This window comes from Haliotis rufescens, unplaced genomic scaffold, assembly GCF_023055435.1.
Source record: "Haliotis rufescens isolate VD_foot unplaced genomic scaffold, xgHalRufe1.0.p SCAF_3, whole genome shotgun sequence".
NCBI classification, from domain to species: Eukaryota; Metazoa; Mollusca; class Gastropoda; order Lepetellida; family Haliotidae; genus Haliotis; species Haliotis rufescens.
In genome coordinates, this window is record NW_025964001.1 from 14,630,662 (window position 1) to 14,650,779 (window position 20,118).

The following is a 20,118-nucleotide window of genomic DNA, read 5'->3' on the forward strand; positions in this document are numbered from 1 at the left end:
AAACCGCTGCTATATTGCTCTTCCTCCGCCATGTAAGTCCCATGGCGTTGATCTTTTATGCCCTAGGTCATCGATTCACGTCGGTTAGGGTATCACGCAACTCTGCACAGCGAATCACGGCGCCTTAGACGACTGGGCCACCCGTGCCCCCGCTTGCCGTAAAAGGTGACTAACTGGATCGGGTTGTCAGGCTCGCTGACTTGGTTCATACATGTCATCGTATCCCAATTGATTGGATCGATGCTCATGATGTGAATCACTGGATTGTCTGGTTCAGACTCGAGTATTTGCAGACCGCCGTCATATAGCTGCAATATTGCTGAGTTCGGCGTCAAACAACAAACAAACAAACATTTGGAGCTAAATCAACATTCACGTCCACAAATGTCATGGATTTGGACCTCTTGACTTGACAGTCATTCCGTATGTTATATACTACTTACAACAAGTGGAACAAACGTGGAAGGCTATGTGTAGACTAACATACATGTAGTCTCTGAAAATATTACAAAAACAACAATTATTAATTATCTTAATAATATATAATTAAAAAGGAGCCCAGAGACTGTTCACCCGAAACTGCAGTAATCTAGACTTGCCCATTATCATAGACGTGCATGGGCTGTATTGGATATTTATGTTTCACGATCTGTAAGACAGACTGGGCTGTGTGTAGCATACCCACCAGTCATTAGAGATCAACTATAGTCATATGAACAAATCGAATGTTTTGTAACTTCTTTTGAGTAGAATGTTTTCCTCTTTTAAATTCCTTCGGTTGCAATAGCAGATCTCAAAGTGCTTTATTGGTACTAATGGTATTTTATTGTGTTCATCATTGGGTACTGGTATCAAAAGATAGAGATTACTACACGAGTGCCTGTTAGGTACCATTTATCTCACAACGAGTTGAAAGATAAATGGTATCTGACAGGCACGAGGTTAGTAATCTGTTTCTTACAGACCTTAAAATCGCAGTGGCGCATTAATACATAACACAACGGTCATGAGTGACGTCATCGGACGTACTGCTTACTATTCACAAATAATGTGACCCTACACCTAAACCTAAAAACGTTTCCGCCATCTGTTGATCACAAAGGCGATGATGATAGTGCAAACTAGATAAGATCAAAGAACCCGCATGATGCCGAGTTTAAAAAATTCACCTCAAAGAAATTACCAAATATGTACAACAATGTTTACTACCGTATGACATCACCGAACAAAGCACTGGCAAAGTGAACCCCAGAGAAAATGCTTCAAGAATTTGAAGAAACAAGAGACTAACACTCCGGTACTTCAGTACTTCGATGTCACTCAACCAGTGAAAATGTCAGTTGATGTCAGAAGACATTGCTTGGCACTGGGAAGAACCCCAGAGAAAATGCTTCAAGAATTTGAAGACACAGGAGACTAACACTCCGGTACTTCAGTATTTCGATGTCACTCAACCAGTGAAAATGTCAGCTGATGTCAAAAGACATTGCATGGCACTGGGGAGAACCCCAGAGAAAATGCTTCAAGAATTTGAAGACACAGGAGACTAACACTCCGGTACTTCAGTACTTCGATGTCACTCAACCAGTGAAAATGTCAGCTGATGTCAAAAGACATTGCATGGCACTGGGGAGAACCCCAGAGAAAATGCTTCAAGAATTTGAAGACACAGGAGACTAACACTCCGGTACTTCAGTATTTCGATGTCACTCAACCAGTGAAAATGTCAGCTGATGTCAAAAGACATTGCATGGCACTGGGGAGAACCCCAGAGAAAATGCTTCAAGAATTTGAAGACACAGGAGACTAACACTCCGGTACTTCAGTACTTCGATGTCACTCAACCAGTGAAAATGTCAGCTGATGTCAAAAGACATTGCATGGCACTGGGGAGAACCCCAGAGAAAATGCTTCAAGAATTTGAAGACACAGGAGACTAACACTCCGGTACTTCAGTATTTCGATGTCACTCAACCAGTGAAAATGTCAGCTGATGTCAAAAGACATTGCATGGCACTGGGGAGAACCCCAGAGAAAATGCTTCAAGAATTTGAAGACACAGGAGACTAACACTCCGGTACTTCAGTATTTCGATGTCACTCAACCAGTGAAAATGTCAGCTGATGTCAAAAGACATTGCATGGCACTGGGGAGAACCCCAGAGAAAATGCTTCAAGAATTTGAAGACACAGGAGACTAACACTCCGGTACTTCAGTACTTCGATGTCACTCAACCAGTGAAAATGTCAGCTGATGTCAAAAGACATTGCATGGCACTGGGGAGAACCCCAGAGAAAATGCTTCAAGAATTTGAAGACACAGGAGACTAACACTCCGGTACTTCAGTATTTCGATGTCACTCAACCAGTGAAAATGTCAGCTGATGTCAAAAGACATTGCATGGCACTGGGGAGAACCCCAGAGAAAATGCTTCAAGAATTTGAAGACACAGGAGACTAACACTCCGGTACTTCAGTACTTCGATGTCACTCAACCAGTGAAAATGTCAGCTGATGTCAAAAGACATTGCATGGCACTGGGGAGAACCCCAGAGAAAATGCTTCAAGAATTTGAAGACACAGGAGACTAACACTCCGGTACTTCAGTATTTCGATGTCACTTAACCAGTGAAAATGTCAGCTGATGTCAAAAGACATTGCATGGCACTGGGGAGAACCCCAGAGAAAATGCTTCAAGAATTTGAAGAAACAAGAGACTAACATTCCGGTACTTCAGTACTTCGATGTCACTCAACCAGTGACATTGTCAGCTGATGCCAGTTGCGAAGGACTAGGAGCAATGCTCATACAAGCTGAAAAGCCAGTTGCGTTGGCATCACGATCGTTAACAAGTGCACAGAAAAGATATGCACAGATCGAGAAGGAGATGCTGGGAATCATGCATGGGTGTGAGAAATTCCATCAATATATATATATATGGAAAACCTGTCCGTGTAGAAACAGACCACGAGCCACTTGAAGCAGTTTTCCGAAAACCTTTGTGCCAGGCTCCACAAAGATTGCAGAGAATCTTGCTCCGTCTGCAGAAATATGATCTACAGGTTACTTACCGTCCTGGTAAGGAATTTATCGTTGCTGATGCTGAGAGCAGAGCATATCTCCGAGCTGATGACAATTGGTTCGACGAGGCAGAGTTTGATGTGAACTTTATATCACAACTACCATTGACTTCATCTCGAGTGGAGACATTCAAGTTGGCCACAGCAGATGACCCACAACTACAGCAACTGAAATCTGTCATTCTCATTGGTTGGTCGTCTGACAGGAAAGATGTTCCAGCTTGTGTACCAGATTTCTGGAATATTCGTGACGAACTGACTGTAGTTGGGGATCTAGTTTTCAAGGGAAACAAACTAGTTATTCCAAGGGCACTGCAAGCAGAAATGCTACAAAAAATTCATGAAGCACACCAGGAATAACGAAATGCAAGCAACAAGCAAGAGATGTACTCTTCTGGATTGGAATAGACAAATATAATGAAGATTTTGTATCTCAGTGTACAATCTGCAATGAAAACAAAAAGAGCAACACAAAAAAGCCACTGAAAAGCCATGACATACCAGAAAGAACATGGGCTAAAGTTGGTGCAGACTTGTTTGTATACAAAAACAGTGATTACCTGTTGTGTTTGGACTACTTTTCAAAGTAACCAGAAATTGTGAAACTTACTGACTAGTCAAGCAAAACTACTATCACAGCAATGAAGTCAGTCTTTGCTAGACACTGAATACCAGATGAAATCATGACAGATAATGGTCCACAATTTTCAAGTACTGAGTTTCGCAGATTTTCACAGGCATGGGAATTCACCCACATGACATCAAGCCCAACATATCCACAATCGAATGGTCAAGCCGAAAGCTCAGTACAGACTGTCAAGATGATGTTGAAAAAGGCAGAGGCAAGTGGAAGAGATGTTTACTTATCCCTGCTTGAGTACAGAAATACACCAGTGTACTAAGTGAACTTGACGCCAGCACAGATGCTGATGGGACGGCGCCCGAAGAGCCCCTTGCCTGTGTCAAAAGCACTCCCCAAACCACAAGTAAAAGATCACTCCCTGCTTTAAAGACAACGTGAATACAGGCAAGATCTACAAAAGTGCTACTATGACAAAGGAAGCAGAGAGTTGCCTCCCCTGAATCCGGGACACTATGTCAGAGTACAGAAGATCGGGTGGAATTCTGCTGTTGTGACAGCAGTCGACCCTTCACCAGGATCATACAAGGTGACAACTAGCAGTGGCAAAACATACAGACGAAATAGACGTCACATCAGAACAACAGCGGAAGACTTTGACAGAACTGCAGATAACAGCCGTCGTCGTTGTGCGTGACTTTGCGTCAGTCATGGTGTCCCACAGGACGGAAACTTTTACAAAGTGTGTTGAATTTCCCTGATCATTGTAATGTATATAATTTTAATTAAAGTATGCAACAATTAGACGAATTGGTCTCTCAAAATGGGAGAGTGTAAAATCCGAATTTTGATTTGTTTACATTGCAACAAGTACAGTTTTCCGAGCACAGCTGTTCGTTTCCACACCTAATTTATTTAGCTTCATGTCATCTCGATAACTTGTATTGGTGACAAAGACCATTTGTCATTTGATTCTAAAATGTGTGAGGAATTCAGGGATGCATATATCCGAGCTGCGTTTGAAATGTACGTGATCTAATAGGCACCTCATAACTCACATACGCGAAACGTGATTTTTGTAAACACTATCCAATATGGCGGAAAGTGCACTTAGGCGTTCGAGTTTGCGTATTTTCAAACACATTTTAAACCATTCCAGGTTCCTTGGCGACGTTTCAGAATTATCATTGGTGTTTTGGTGAATGTTCCCGTGATCACTAATGTGCTATTTTTGAAATTCAATCCTTCGACTAAATATCCGATATTTAGATTTCTAAACACACAGTAATTTTGCTTTGGCTAATATGACAGTGGATGATATCAAAGAAGAGGGAATTTCCAACAGAATTCAAAAGTTTTAGTGTGCGTGATGTATTTCAAATTTTAGTCGACTTCGAAGTGAGGGTTGAAGAGGAGAGGCATATATATATATAATCAGATCATATGTTTTCGGACATCAAACGTTTTCAGAGGGCCATGTGAATCGCGAATTACGCCCGCTATAACGAGGGTTGTGGTGTCAACAGACATTGTAAATACTCAAATGATGGCTTGATTTTTAGATAAAGCTGTCTTTGATAAGTGAATGAGTTGTTTTACGGTTCTTGTGATAAGCGAATGTGTCTTAGCGTCCGAAAACCCATAACACAGGAATATATCTATTAACACTCTAAATCCATAACGTTCAACACAGACGTAGGTGGACATTCGACAGAAGCACGAGCAACTTATCAATGACTTACGATCTGGAAAGTAGTCCGCCATAATCTGACCATCACCATGGCGCAGCCAATCACTGGCCTGGAATTTCATCTCACACATGTTTGATACCAGTTATCTCAAATGGGTTTCTTACCCACAGGTGTGTAAGAAAGTATTGTCTTCATCGCGGTATACTGGTATCAAGAGAGTATCGTCTTCATCGTGGGGTACTGGCATCAATTAAACATTCTGTGTTCATCGAGGTATACTGGTATCAAGAGAGTATTGTCTTCATCGAGGTATACTGGTATCACAATGCTATACTGCTTCGGTACACTGATCATATCACTACTTCGTCAGGAAACCTGGTTGCACGAGGGTAAAGAGTCACCAACATAATCAAGGTTCCCGAGCGCCCATAGTTCCCCCAACAGAACGAGGACACGGGGTCTCGTATCTCAAACACGTCACTTCACTATCTTCTAAGACTCGAGAGGTTTCATCTGTAATTCGTCCTGTTCATCTACCTGAAAGATAAGAACAAGGCATTTCAGTTTTGTTTTTAAGGCAAAAAGTATGGAAATTGTGTGGGATACGACTACAAATTTTACAGACACAACCCCTCCTCCTCCTACTACTACAACAACTACTACCACCACCACTACTACGATGGGGCACAGTCGTCTAAGGCGCCAGAATTCGACATGCAGAGTTGCGTCCCTTAGGCACGCCAGAAACCTGTGATTATGGGTTCTAATCCCTGTTCGAATAATGTTTCTAGGTTTGTCAGCACCATACCCGTGCATGCATCATGTCGTGGCTTCCTTCCACAGTAAGCTGACACTCTGTGATATAACTGGAATAATGTTAGAAGTGACGTTACACCCAACTCTCTCACTTTGAATTAAAACACTGATTCACATCTAAATGACGTTTATCACCACACACCAAGGATCATAATCGGGATTAATGGAGGATTCGAACCAAAGACCAGTGGATCATGTCAAGGCTAAGGAATGCCTCGCTTTAATTCGCCTCGCTGTGAGAGAGTGAGTGGTCTCATGCCGCTTTGTGCAGAATTTCATACATATCACGGCGTGTCAGCTTGAAATCAGGGGAACGTGATTCGAGACTACGATCACAGGTTCCTGGTTCGCCTAAGGGACGAAACTCTGCACAGCGAATTCCGATGCCTTTAACGACTGGGTCACCGCCTCTACATGAATTGTCTGTAATATATGCAGCTCACAGCAGCAAATTCTGAGTTGTGTAGTGGTCGACGTGTATAATCCGGCGAGGAATAGTGTCCCAAATTTGCTCCCAAACTGGCTTAAATGGGGATCCGTGGTGATTGTGACCATCGTTTTATAGCCGGGGTATAGCTGTAATATATTGCTTACTGGGGCGTAATTCATTATTCAACGACCGCTCTGCCCTTGCTTGGCTGTTGCTGATGACGACATAAACCATAGTTTAATCACTAACAGTTGGTTTTCACAGTTTGACACTGACATGTTTGGTACTGCATTTCTTTTCCTTTTTGACGATCTTGTCATTGATGTCGCCGGTCATCTCGCTGATGAGCAGGGCTACCCAGGCGAGACCTAGAACCACCCACACAGCAGCCACAGCACGATATAGGTGACGGTACGGCATCGCCTGCTGACCTGCAACAGGAACACATCCATAGTTTGCATTGTAGTTCACAAGTTCTTAGGAACCGATCATTTCATATAGGAGGATGTGTGAGTATTTTTTCAGCAACAGCTGCAAAACCAGATATATTTAAAAAAAAAAAAAAAAAAAAAAAATTTTATAACATCTTGCAACAAAGTACTTTTCGTGGCTGACAACTTCTGTTTCAACAGTTTGAAGCATAGTTATCATTTCAAGTATGTTCTGGTACAGTATTTTGGTGGGTGAAAGTCACAGGCATCTCCAGGATATAAAATGGTCGGTCCCTAAGTTGATTTGTATTACTGTGGTATATGGTGGCACATGCAGCTAAGATATGGGTTCCCTCGTCTGTAGTGTTTTTAATTTCGTATCTGAGTTTCAAAATGTCAAAAAACATGGTCTGCGTTATTCTGTGTTAGTCCGCGTGGCATACTCCTCCCTGTTGATGTTGATCAGATATGTCTGTAAATACACACGTGACATCAGGAGAATCAGTTCTGTGTAACATGGAATGCTAAGAGAATCCCTATCAAAGGTGGAGTAGCATAAATAGGTTGAACATATAAGTAGATAACATGCACGATTTCTGCATGGGTTTTGGCAATATGAAACTACATGCAAAATCAACGGTAAAGGTGTGATCGTTTCACAGCTGGGAACAGAATGCTAGTGTGGGGGTACGGGCCTGGACAGCTGCCTGGCGTCGTCTTGGCATGCATTGGGTGAGGGTCGTTGTTGCTGCAAAAAGTTGGCCCAGACGCTAGGGCGCTGCAGGGTCCACTGGCACAGAACAATCTTAGCGCTACAATTATTGTTAAGATCACGATCTTAGGCTTCGGCTACGATCGTAATCCACTTGCACAAAGCGATTGTAGGCTAAGATCATTGTAAGCTACAATCGAAACATACAACTGGTCCGGGCCAATCTTAAGTAGCTAAGATCGTTGTAGTCCCTGAATAAACTTGACAAAATGGCGTGGATGACACGGTCTGTTTCACATAAATAACCTCCTTTACATTCAAACATTGCCACTGTTGTATAGCTGGAGGTGTTGCAAACCCATACCATCACAGTGTCATCACTATATCAGTCGTATGGCCCACTGATGGTAAGCGCGTCTTTAAACAGGACTGTGGCCATCTTTTAAAGTCAAGAAAACTTGATTAATCAATTTTTGTTTGTTTGTTTGTAGTTTAACGCCGCACCCAGCAATATTCCAGCTATATGACGGCGGTCTGTAAATAATCGAGTCTGGACCAGACAATTCAGTGATTGATTGGCAAGCTGTGGTGTTGAAGACCTATTCTAACCCGGATCTTCACGAGCGGATTCATCAATGATTCAGCGTGGCGCAACAACCTAACGCTATCACCCCGCGTTCACTCAATTATTAACGTATTTGTGATAAGCGGCCATCAGAGTGCCAACTAAAGGGAGACGACTCTTGATCCCGCGACCTTTCCTTTGAGCACCAACCCTTAGAGATGGTCCTAAACGCGTCTGTGCTTGGTGATGATCTGAATGTATCCATGACGCATTGCATCTTATGTTACGGTCCCACGCCCTGCGACCATGCCGCATTGTCACATACTTCATTTCACACTGATTAGTCTTTATCATTCCACGTGTTTGCAGTTTGTGCGCTACTGACATGCATTGTCTCGTCATAATGCCTTCTGTTACAAGCCAGAGTAAACATATCCAAACACTGTCTTAGTGACACTGCGGTGGATGGATGACAAAGGCTTGCCAATACCTACCCGCGTGCAATTTCCGCAAATACGTAGCGCTTTGAGGCTTTCACCCGGGGGTAATGACTGACTGACTGACTGAGTATGGTTTTACGCCGCTTTTAGCAATATTCCAGCAATATCACGGCGGGGGACACCAGAAATGGGCTTCACACATTGTACCCATGTCGGGAATCGAACCCGGGTCTTGGGCGTGACGAGCGAACGCTTTAACCACTAGGCTACCCGACCACCATCCCGGGGGTAATGAACTGCAGGTGTCATTAAATGTGACGACTACATGAACGGTTTCTTATTTTCACCATAAGAATATATGAATATAGGGGGTAATATAGAAGACGAAACACTGCATTGCGCCTATATTGCTACATTCACAAAGAAGGTAAATATGATGCTGTCTTAAGTCTATACACGGGCTGTAACAAATGTTATATTTGGGATAACAATTACTTGGTAAAGTACAGATTCTCGTACTAAGTCGGCGATCTAGCCCACTCAGCCACCGAGGCTTCCACAAAATGAAACTCCGACAACTGGTAGTCTTGACAAGTACTTTGTGTACCCATCTGACAAGTGTAAATTGGCACGGCTCCCATGGCCGAAAGCTATGAACACACAATGCCATTTAGAAAGTGGTCAGATGTAATAAATGTTATATTTGGGATAACACTGTCTTGGAAAAGTACAGATTCTCGTACCTTTTGGGGTTGAGTCCCGTCTGGAATTCGAACCCACACCGCCAGAGTGAGGCGCGGGACTCAACCCCCAAAAGAACAAGAATCTGTACTTAACTAAGAAAGTGTCATACCAAATATAACATTTGTTACATTTGACCACTTTCTAAATGGCATTGTGTTTTCAAATACATAGCTGAGTTTTCAGGTAATGTTTTTCAAGCAGTGTTCTCTTATAGATTTCATGGACAAAAAGACAAATGTTAAAATTGTTTTAATGATTGTGAAGCCTGGTAAGCCATTTCCATAAGGAGATGCGTGTTTTTTGTTGACTTTTGTTTTATATGCTCGATGTAACAACTATAGTAATCTAATGAAGTCGTGGTGGATTTCCTCACCATCACATGTATATGACCAATGAGTGAGTGAGTGAATTGGGTTTAACGCAGCTTTTAACATTATTCCAGTTATATCACGGCGTGTCAGCTTAATGTGGGAGGAAAGCCCGAAGTGATGCAGGTCTCAGACGTTTACCACTTCGGTGAAACCCACGAGCACGGGTATGGTGCTGACAAACCTAGAAACATAATCGGGGCGAACCGGGATTCGAACCCACAATCATAGGTTTCTGGCGTGCCGAAGGGACCCCGAGGCAAGAGAGTTAACTGACTTTAAAAGTCCAGTTTCCACCCTTGCCGAACTAGGCTGGAATTTCTGGGCTCAATCGCAGCGCCACCAGTGGCTATTACGAACTATGTCCCTTCTATGCCTCTCCGATGGACCAATCAGATTCCACCTCTCGTATCACTTGCATTTGCTTCACACAAAATGGCGCCGCCAAGTCAAGGCGATCTGATCGATATTCAAGATCTATATGGTGATAAAACGGGTCTTAAATCGCAAAGTGCATCAACTCACGTGAACACCTTGACAAGAAACATGAAAAGACTAGGAAAATATCTGTTGACAGCGAGTTGGCTGTGCGCATGCTTTGCAAATCCTGCAATCGACCGAAATCTGCATGACAGTTTGCGTGCCGGATTGCGATTTCGTTGCGCGATTTTAATTGGACTATGCGTGGACTCGTTAGTCCAGCCAACACTCGTAAATACCAGCCTAGTTCGGCAAGGGTGGAAACAGGACTACTAGTCAGTTAACTCTCTTGCCGCGGGAAGATAGGGTTGCAAGACGTTAATCCAAACTCATACCTACCTGCTACATAGTCCCCGAATCCTATAGTAGTGAGCGTTATAACAGTATAGTACACGGACACGCCATAGTGCCACCCCTCCACCACGCTGAATAGGACGGAGGGCAGGAGGATGAACAGGGTGGAGCCCAGCACCACACACAGGCAGACTTTGACACATCTGAGGACACGGTGAGATCGGCTCGTGACTATCCTCTCCTGGAGCTTCGTGATGGGATACCTCAGTTTCTGACCCATTGCCGCAAGGAACACAGCACTTAAAGGTATTCCGCACAGTGCACAGAATATGCAGAAAGCCTGTCCAGCCAAGGTGGTCGGCGCGATGTTGCCATAGCCTGAAATCATAGAAGCATTTGAACCTTGTACAGCAATGTGTTATTTCACGGTGTGATTGTTTGTTTGTTTGTCGTTTATTGCCACACTCAGCAATATTCCAGTTATATGACGGCGGTCTGAAAATAATCAAGTCTGGACCAGACAATCCAGTGATTGGTATCATGAGCAACAATCTGCGCAATTGGGATACGATCATGCTTCAACCAAGTCAGCAAGCCTGGCCACCCGATACCTATACTATCGGGTCGTTGCTAAAGACACATTTTATAAGCGTTTCGGCTGTAATATACTCTTTAAAAAAAAAGAAGTAAGGGATAGGCGGAAATAACTTAAAATTTCCTAAATTACATAAGTGATATTAGTTTCTAGTAATAGTTGTATGATATTACAACCGGTAGGGAAGTATGACAGTATGGCCGCCAACGATCTTGAAGGTCGACAGGCGTAAGGTGGGAAATTTTAAAGTTGACGTTTTTGGATCAGTAGATCCCGTTAGTCGCCTCTTACGACAAGCATAGTCGCCTTTTACGGCAAGCATGGATCGGTATTCTATGGATGTTGCGCTTCTGGGGGTGCTTTGATCACAGAAAAGCATCTACCCTCGCGAGACGACAAGCTGAGTTGAGACCAAACATGTCTTTGAAAACTTGGGACACGTTATCCCAAGTGTTCTTGGTGAGGCAGCCAGGCAGCGAATGGTGCCAGGTTATTGCTGACCGCGGCGGCGGCCGCATCGTTGCTGGAACACTACCAAGTAATTGCGTAACAAGGCCACAGATGCACAATATGGGATCGAACATATGACACAAGTATTATTATATATAGAGACTTTATTACACGGACACTGGTAGAATTTTACCAAACTCGGGATTGAGTGTGACAATGACGGACAGCGCCACAAAGGACGGACAGTTCAAGCTGTGACTCTTCTTTATATAAGAGTACTTTTATTGTGTGACGTCATTTGCGCCAACTGTACTGGACGATAGGAGGTTACTTTAATGATTTAACTTAACTCATACACCGGTAGCCTGATGAAAGTCGGCAACAATTTCATGCGCCGTTTGAGCTCAATTTCGTACAGCCATCGATTAATCGATGCTGTACTCATGTCGTTGACCTGGGACGCCCTGAACGGGGTCGATCATCAACATTTTAGATTTGTTGGTACCTGTTCCATAGTCTGCTAATCCCAGACTGTGAAACATTGAACGCACGGCTGATGGCTGCCAGTTTCCAGCCTGGTTCATACACAAACTATGAATGAAATCAAGTTAATCACAACTGTATGATAAGCAGAATTATTAAGAATTTCAGTAATAATGGTCCACAAAGATTAATCGACCTTTCTCGAATGTGTCAAAATCAAGACTGACACCCTGCGCACGTGTGTTTTGGTGTTATGTTTTAAACGTAAAAAATAAATAAATAAAAAAATAAAAAAATAAAAAAATAAAAAATAAATGTTTTAAACGTTCTTGCACAGGATGTTTGGCGGCAGCACTTATCTAAGTTCTAATACCTGGTATCAACACTTATAGTTCATGATCCTTTATGTTTTTTAAGGGTAAAAAATTGCGAACAGGGACCTCGGAGAGTACAAGTGGAGCGATACATAGCTTCGAGTTCGCAGCTGAGGGACTGGCCATTTATAACGGGACAGGGAGGGGCCGGTGATATTGGCCATAGTGATGATAATATTTGGCGACAACCCCCCTTTCGTTGAGTCATTCCTTCATGACACCCACATGAATCTCACATCCCAACCCAAACCCCCCTCCCCTATAATAACTGACCGGCCCCTAACATGAGTACCTATCGTGGAAATAATGGTCGTGGTGAAGAGGAAAGCACTTGCGAAGTCCCAGTTCGTTTCTGACGTCTTATTGGCTGTCGCCACCACGCCCATGTCGTACGCCGCCGTCACTCGCTCTACGAAGATCTCCAGATCGCCAGTCTTTAAACACGAGAAGTTACCTGAAAATCAAACACAGGCATCATTGCTCGGTCCTTCAGAATAATGCTAACTACACTGTTCCTCGATATAGCGTCTTTGGATAAATTGTATATTCTGTGGAATTACCATTTAGTTTTGTGGGCAGCTGTAACATGTATTTGTGCCTCGAGCTGTAGAATACACGCAGTAAGCAGGACTGTAGGAAGGAATTCAGTGTGTGTGTGTGTGTGTGTGTGTGTGTGTGTGTGTGTGAGGGGCTAATCCTGAAGCCGGAGCCAATATTACAAATCAAGGGCGGGGAGAGAGAATCGTTCCTCACCAATAGGATATTTATCTCATTGTGTAACCTGACAAAGTTAAAGTTGACATTTTTATGACTTTCGTCTACACAAACATACGGAGTATTAGTTTATAAATGAAACATTGTATCATATAACTTGATTTGTTTAATGTATTTAGTCATTTCGCAGGAAATGTACATGAAAATGTGACTTGTTTAGACTATAGACAGCATGAAGTCACCACAGGGTGGGGCAGCGAAACGTGTTCAGTAACAATTATGAGTGAGTGAGTATGGTTTTACGCCGCTTTTAGCAATATTCCAGCAATATCACGGCGGGGGACACCAGAAATGGGTTTCACACATTGTACCCATGTCGGGAATCGAACCCGGGTCTTCGGCGTGACGAGCCAACGCTTTAACCACTAGGCTACCCGACCGCCCCGTAAAAATTATGATATACATGAGTACGCTAATTTCTCATGCATCTGCGCCTAATTTCAGGACCCGGGAAGATCCGGGTTAGAATAGGTCTTCAGCAACCCATGCATGCACCTTCTGATATGTGCTACATTAAAAACCTGACTGGTGTGATTCAGCGTTGTAAACACGACAAAAAAAAGTAATAAACTGCCAAACAGAATGCCTGGCACTACAATCATATACATAATGAAGCTGACACTAGCAATCAGTACCGAGTTATTGGCACAAAATTGGATTTTATATATTCAATTAGTCTGGCGATGTATGTTATTCTATTATAGTGTTTCAGCAAAGAATCCCTTGTCCCAAACAAAGAGAGAACAAATTACACCCTGCACAAAAGGATTTTTGAAGTCTGAACAAAAGGGGGATGCACTTTTTACTGGAGTTGCTTGTTAAGATATAAACAAATATGACCTGTCTTCATATTTACCAGAGACTTCTACTGTGGAGGTTGACGGCTGATTTGACCGTTAAAAAAACAATTTGAACCAAAATCCAGAATGTAATGGAGCCTTACAGAAATGTATTACGAGTTCAGCCTGGTTCCCTGGGTATGCTGCGCTGTCGCTACATATACCCAGGCAATGACTGCACAATGGCCGCCTCCAGTAGACGAACAAACACGGCGGACCCGACATGTATTTACTTTTGACCTTTTTCACACTTCGCTACTTCCGGTTTGAAAGCGAGGCTTGGAGAGCAGAAGGTAGCACATGACACACATGGAGATATCAACAAGGCACGCACTCGGGACAAACTGTGACAATTTAACCATTCCGGTACTATCACGGCAACATTTATCGTAAGTATTGAACAATATTCTTATCACTGACAAACTATTCTACTGTTACCTGGTCTCTTTACTGATGTATTTAGCGAGTGAGTCTGGCCGTTCTGTTGTGATTTCAATTTCAAATATCCATGACCACCTGGTAACTCCCAGTGCAGTTTATTGTAGCTGAACAGACTTTATACACATCCTACTGACAGGATAGTTTTAGGGTGGTTCTGCTTTTAGCCCCTAAATTTGAAAAAGGCCCATATTTTCAAATACAATGTGGTATTTTAACATTATGCTGTATGGGCGTAGATCTACGTCTGGAATACTTGAAAGAAGTACATAAAGGGCCCATGTAAAACGATTCCTTGAATGAACCCTGCTACTGGGATCGTGTAAAGAATAATTCATTGTTTACACACCATTAACCCAAACTATTTATTTATGTGTTTTAGTCAAGGTGTGAGTTTGAAGAACTTTGCGAATTGTATTTGAAGTGGAGTAGAAGATAATTGACCTTTGGACCATATCAAGATAGATGTCAGAAACTAACTAAATTGATGTGTTGATTTTATTCATCTTTTTAGGATGGATTCAAATACATTCCAATAAAGTATTAGACCTCTAGATCTACTAGTGCTGCTGTGTTATTGTGAACAGTAGTTATTTTAATTGTCAATGTTGACAGATCAGATAGCATGAGGTGTAATATTTCAACTGAATTATTACATAAAGAGTGCGTAAATATTTAAAGTGAAGTACAGTTTGATCTACAATTTTGTAAACAATATTTCTACCAAAATGACATTTACTTTTCTGTACCAAATTAATCATGTCATGAAATGATCAAAATCCCAACTAATTAATGGCCAGTAAATGTTCTACATGTGATCTTTATGTTATGTACAGAAACAGAAAACTCTTTAACAGTCTGTATTCGAATATTGCACATTCCTAAATTGAGATTAAGATTACTAAACTAAGCGGCAAAAGAAAGAATAGGTTGGCAATTTGTAATTTTCCTAAAACAGCGATAATTATAGTGGAATATGGGTATTGGGAATATGACTGCCCAGGAACAGGTACCAAAAAAAACCTCACCCGAACGCGCCACCTTTGGCGGCGCTCGTGCGGTGACAAAAAAAATGGTGAAACAGGTTTCCCGCTTATGGCATAAACTGCACGTGCATATTAGCTGTATAAATGCGTTCGTCTGCAGGGTATAACCACACGTGATGAAAGCACACAAAAGAAATGCCACGACTGTCACAGGAACAGAGACAGAGAGAGCCATCGGTATGGCCGAAATGGGGGAAACACATGTCCAAATTGCCAGAAGGTTTAGTTGTACACCATTGACAGTAGCCAGACTGATTCAAGGGTACAGGCAGACAGGGAGGACGCAGGACAGGCCTAGAACCGGACGACCCCGAGTGACAACACCACTGGAAGACGGTCAGATACGGCTCATTCACCTGCGAAACAGATTCGTAACGGCGACGGCGACGGCAGCAACAGCGTTGGGACATCCCATTAGCCAACGTACAGTACTACGACGACTTCGTGCTGCTGGAATCCGAGTGTATCCTCCTTTCCGAGGAATGGTAATGACTGCTCAACATCGACGCCTGAGACTGCGAAATTGGCGTCGAGTGCTGTTTACTTATGAAAGTCGGTTTAACTTGTTTCGACATGACGGCAGAGAACGAGTTTATCGACGCGGAGGGGAACATTTGGCTCCGGCGTGTATTCGAGAGGTCCATCCATTCGGCGGGGGAGGTGTCATGGTGTGGGGCGGTATTTGTGGAGATCAGAAGACTGATTATACAGGGAACCCTGAACGCTGTGCAGTACAGAGACCAAGTGTTGCAGCCAGTTGTGCTTCCGTTCTTACAAAACCAACAGCAGGGGACATTGTTTCAACACGACAATACCAGGCCCCATACTGCAAGACTGACTCGGAACTTTCTAAACCAGCAGAACGTTGACGTTTTGCCCTGGCCTGCCCACTCACCCAATATGAATCCTATTGAACAACTGTGGGACCATCTTGACAGACAGATTAGAGCACGCCATCGTCCTTCCGTCAACAGACAAGAATTGCAGCAGGCCCTGAGAGACGAGTGGCAACGGATTCCAGTCCACGTCACCAGAAGACTGTCGTCATCGATGAGGCGGCGTATCACAGCATGCATTGAGGCACGCGGAGGTCATACACGCTATTGAAGGCAACTGTGTCGACAATGAACTTGTAGTGTGTCTGACAATTTTTTGGTGACATTTCAGACAACTTTTGAAAATGAAATTTCTTACCCCACCATTGTGTACCTTGAGCTTACATTACCTGTGATTGCACAATTCCATTCAAACTGTGGTTGATCAATCATTTGTTACCCCTCCCTAGATTTTTTATAATTCAAAACAAAACCTCTTCTTATCATTTTTTATCGATCATGGAACTCGACCTATACTTTCTTTTGCCGCCCAGTTTATAAACAGAAATATTTTTTTGAATGTTGTGTAATTCTCATGGGTATTTCAATCATAACTTATTTATTCCCTTTGTTTAATTGTGAAATCCATCTGGTTTTATCTACACAAACATGTTTTGAAACTGTTAGTTTATTTAATCAAGTCAAGTGGTGTGATCATTCTCATAATTTTGATAGTTCAATCAAGAAAAGAAATATAAAAAAAATGTAAATACATAGAGGGAATTTGTTCCTTGTCAAGTAACGATGATAGCATGAATGTAGCTCATCTTGTGATCTGACAAAGGTAATATTTTCATGAGAGACACAGCCACAAGTCAAAATATCAACTTTAGTAAACCACAAGATGAGATACACATTTCATTTGACAAAAAAATACAAGTCTTTTTCATATTATATTTTCTTTGTGATCTTCATGACCTCACTCAGAAAACCATAGTGTCAATGAGGCAGACTGACTGTAGGTGTGACAAAACGTGATATTTCACTTTGTGATTTTAATAATCTTCTTTATTTCACTCTAGCGAAATAATGTTTTCAGCATGGTCAGACTAAACAAAGTATTTCATGATTAAATACAAATATTAAAACCTGTTTCATTAAAACAAGAGTAAATTTCTATGTGACATTGATATAAAGAGGGGGCGGTCGGGTAGCCTAGTGGTTAAAGCGTTCGCTATTCACGGCGAAAACCCGGGTTCGATTCCCGACATGGGTACAATGTGTGGAGCCCATGTCTGGTGTCCCCCGCCGTGATATTGCTGAAATATTGCTAAAAGCGGCGTAAAACCACACTCACTCACTCATCTCCAAGCATGGTTGTAGCCATCAGTGGGGAGCTTCGACTGGTGGCAGCGATGGTATAGAGAGCACCGCGAACGGGATATTGCTGTTAGGAGCTTGGCAGCGATAGTACAGGCAGCACCGCGAACGGGATATCGCTGTGAGGAGCTTGACTGGTGTTACCCTGTAAGCTGGTTCCAGACTCCCTATGCACGTTGTCAACTTGCGCCTATATTGTGATATTAGAGACGGGGCCCAGCCAGTATAGCCCCAGCGCAGCATCCCCAGGGAACCAGGCTGTTACGACTTCAGCTTTGTATCTTCAAATTAATGTGTCTAGAATGAAACTGGGCAATTAAAAGAAGAATCCACTTAGTACTCGTGATTATGGAAAATGTATCACTCATTGAATAACATTAGTTTCATTAACTGATTAACATTAATGATCACTCGCACCTAATTGTTTATACAATAAATGAAATCCTTCTCCACCACCCACCACCACAATCGTCACGGGTTCAAAGGCTTGCCTTCGCGCGCACGCACGCACGCACGCACGCACGCACGCACACACACACACACACACACACACATACACACACACACACACGAATGCACGTTGCTATATCAGTGCAATAATCTTGAACGCGACGTTAAACCCCACACCACTTCACCCTCAATATGATCAATAACTGCATTAATTCAGTGATGTTCGATAAAATAATTACTTACGTAGGAATTCCATGTGAAAGTCCCGTGTCCTTTCCTTCACAAGGATTTCATTTGGCTGTTCCAGATAATGAAACACTGTCGCTGACAGGAATGTGTAACATAACAGGACAACTGAGAGAATGGCAATGCTCTTCCACAGCATGGCGAGGTGTCACGCCTTCAGCAGACCAGGAGAAACAAATGTTGGCAAGAGCGTGCAAGTCAAGCTGTTCACCATGCGTGTGACTCAAAGCCGTTTCCCCAAGTGTATTCGCTTCCCTTCAATACTCCCGTCATGAAAAAGGGGAATTAAGTTAGATGGATGTACCAGAAATAAATGAGGTATTTATGATGTATAGCCTGTTCAAGTATGTATGTAGCACCGCGGCTTCGCGGATATATAGACTATAAACTCGGGACGCGATACGGAAAGACCGCCCATTGGCATAATTGCGATCAAGATGCCTCGGATCGATTTTGTTCAAAACAGTGGGCTGGTACTGACATAGGACACATAATTAGCATAGGTTTCTGGGAGATGTTTATAGAGAATACTACACTCGTTCTCGTTAGATACCATTTTTCTTACACACTTGTGTGTCAACTCGTTGACAGATCAAACTGAAACCATTTGCAAAATCTGGATGCGCAGGAATATTAAAATATGCCCAAATATGGGCATTGTTGACATTTTTATGCATACGCATTAACAATATGTTCCTGCAGTTGTGTTAGCAAATGCCCATGGGGACCCTCGATCTATTGATCGGTAGTCATACATTGTATAGCTCGATTAGGCTTATATAATGTCTGTAGAAGCTCTATGCATAACTTATATAGAATGCAAACCGAATTTGATGCGCGTGACTATCTTGTTTGGTTTCATAAAGTGTTTGTAAATATCTCTCGCTCTCATGAGATTGCTTCAGTTCTGCCTTGTAATTTCAAAATGAATGACGTCTCGCGATCTTTTATGAATGAAAAAAGTAGTCCCGATGTGACAGAGGTCACGGTTATCCAATCAAAACGATTAAAACGAGGTCAACCTTGTACGACACACGTGTGACGTACGGATTAAGTATCTTACCACCTGTAGCATCACCAATAAATCCCGTTATGAGCCGCATGTTAGACAAATGGAGAAATTTTACACAACTACATTGACGCAACCTACCGTTTGGAAATGGTTACAATTGATTCTACCATGACAATGAAGAATGAATGTTTCTGATTGTTTAGAAAGAGTTATCCTTTTAGGTCTCTCTTATTTATACATTGGAAATATGACGTTAAAGTGCTTGGTTCTAAATTGAAATACGCTGTATCTAATCTACAGTGTGAATACATCAAATTTCACAACACAGTAGCTTTACCTCCTAATTACACACTCGTTGATGACTTTAACACATTAATATTTAAATATAATATAAACACATTGATGCAGACATATTCAGAAGGGTAACATGAAATAATGGGAGATGTAAGAAGAGATTGTTGTGGGAGACGCATGTTGCAGCACTGGGCCCTGTTCCACAAAGCAATCATACTCCCGTACTTTAACATAGACTTCCACAGTCGTAGCGCTAAGGTGATCGTAACTGCCGTACTTTAACATAGACTTC

General features: G+C 42.5%; 1 protein-coding gene across 1 annotated transcript; it reads right to left on the bottom strand.

Annotated features, from left to right (window-relative positions):
• Positions 1-232: 232 nt before the first annotated feature.
• On the bottom strand, positions 233-18,925 carry LOC124134853 (potassium channel subfamily K member 16-like). Its single transcript, XM_046499919.2, has 5 exons — positions 18,518-18,925; positions 12,825-12,986; positions 10,676-11,008; positions 6,873-7,027; positions 233-5,887 (listed from the first exon to the last, which is right to left on the bottom strand). Exons 1-5 carry the CDS (start codon positions 18,657-18,659, stop codon positions 5,843-5,845), a joined length of 837 nt encoding a protein of 278 aa, XP_046355875.2. The 5' UTR covers positions 18,660-18,925; the 3' UTR covers positions 233-5,842.
• Positions 18,926-20,118: the final 1,193 nt, after the last annotated feature.

What these genes read in the sequence shown, in the direction of transcription:
- LOC124134853 (XM_046499919.2), bottom strand. Translation starts at nt 18,659, where the DNA reads ATGCTGTGGAAGAGCATTGCCATTCTCTCAGTTGTCCTGTTATGTTAC. An exon ending in GACCATTATTTCCACGATAG is followed by an intron (nt 11,009 to 12,824) that starts GTACTCATGTTA and finishes CTATGATTTCAG; the next exon opens with GCTATGGCAACATCGCGCCG. An exon ending in AGAAATGCAGTACCAAACAT is followed by an intron (nt 5,888 to 6,872) that starts GTCAGTGTCAAA and finishes CTTATCTTTCAG; the next exon opens with GTAGATGAACAGGACGAATT.